A 683-nucleotide genomic window follows, 5' to 3' on the forward strand; every position below is an offset into this window, starting at 1 on the left:
GGTGCTGCTGCTGGCATCTTGCCACTGGCGCTGCTGCTGCTGCTGCGACTGCTGCTGCTGCTGCTGCGACTGCTGCTGCTGCTGCTGCTGCGTGAGACCCTTGGAGGCCCCCCTGGGGGCTCCCTCAGGGGCCCCCAGACCCACAGTGCCAGAGATGTAGCTACGAAGTTCCCCTGGGGGCCCCTGGGGGCCCCTGGGGCCCCTCTGGTAGGGGGCGGGGTCTCCTGGGATTCTGTAGGCGGGGGCCCCCACAGTGCTGCTTGCTGCAGCAGCAGCAGCAGCAGTTGCTGCTGCTGCTGCTGCAGGCTGCTGCGGCGCGAGCGCGTGCCACACTGCGGACTGGACGGGCGCAGCAGCAAAGGGCGCGCCCTGGAGAAGATGCGAGTGAGACAAGTGCACCTGCTGCTGCTGCTGCTGCTGCTGCCGATATATTCCCAAGATATCACTGGGGGGGGCGAGGGGCCCCCGATGAGGGTCCCCCATGGGGTGCTGCAGCTCGGGGCCCCCTGGGGGCCCCCTGGGTCCTAGGGTTTGCGGTGGAGGCCCTGAAAGCAGCTGGTGTTGCTGCTGCTGCTGCTGCATTTTGCTGCAGCTGGGCTGCTGGGCCTGCTGCTGCTGTTGCTGCGGCTGCCGCTACGGGGGGAAGCCCTCCAGCCAGGCCAGCTCGGCGGGATACCATTGAC

The 683-nt window shown here is 68.5% G+C and overlaps 2 protein-coding genes across 2 annotated transcripts in view; both read right to left on the reverse strand.

Annotated features, from left to right (window-relative positions):
- ETH_00033670 (uncharacterized protein) overlaps window positions 1-582 on the reverse strand; it is a gene marked incomplete at both ends in the record, with an annotated part of 2,212 nt that extends 1,630 nt beyond the window's left edge. Inside the window, one exon of the mRNA XM_013375645.1 lies at window positions 1-582. Coding sequence (XP_013231099.1) covers window positions 1-582 — 582 coding nt within the window.
- A 51-nt stretch (window positions 583-633) lies between these two features.
- Window positions 634-683, reverse strand: part of ETH_00033675 (uncharacterized protein) — a gene marked incomplete at both ends in the record, with an annotated part of 2,644 nt that continues 2,594 nt past the window's right edge. Inside the window, one exon of the mRNA XM_013375646.1 lies at window positions 634-681. Coding sequence (XP_013231100.1) covers window positions 634-681 — 48 coding nt within the window. The remainder of the gene's footprint in view (window positions 682-683) is intronic.

This window comes from Eimeria tenella, genomic scaffold, assembly GCF_000499545.2.
Source record: "Eimeria tenella Houghton genomic scaffold, Eth_scaff2934, whole genome shotgun sequence".
NCBI lineage: Eukaryota > Apicomplexa > Conoidasida > Eucoccidiorida > Eimeriidae > Eimeria > Eimeria tenella.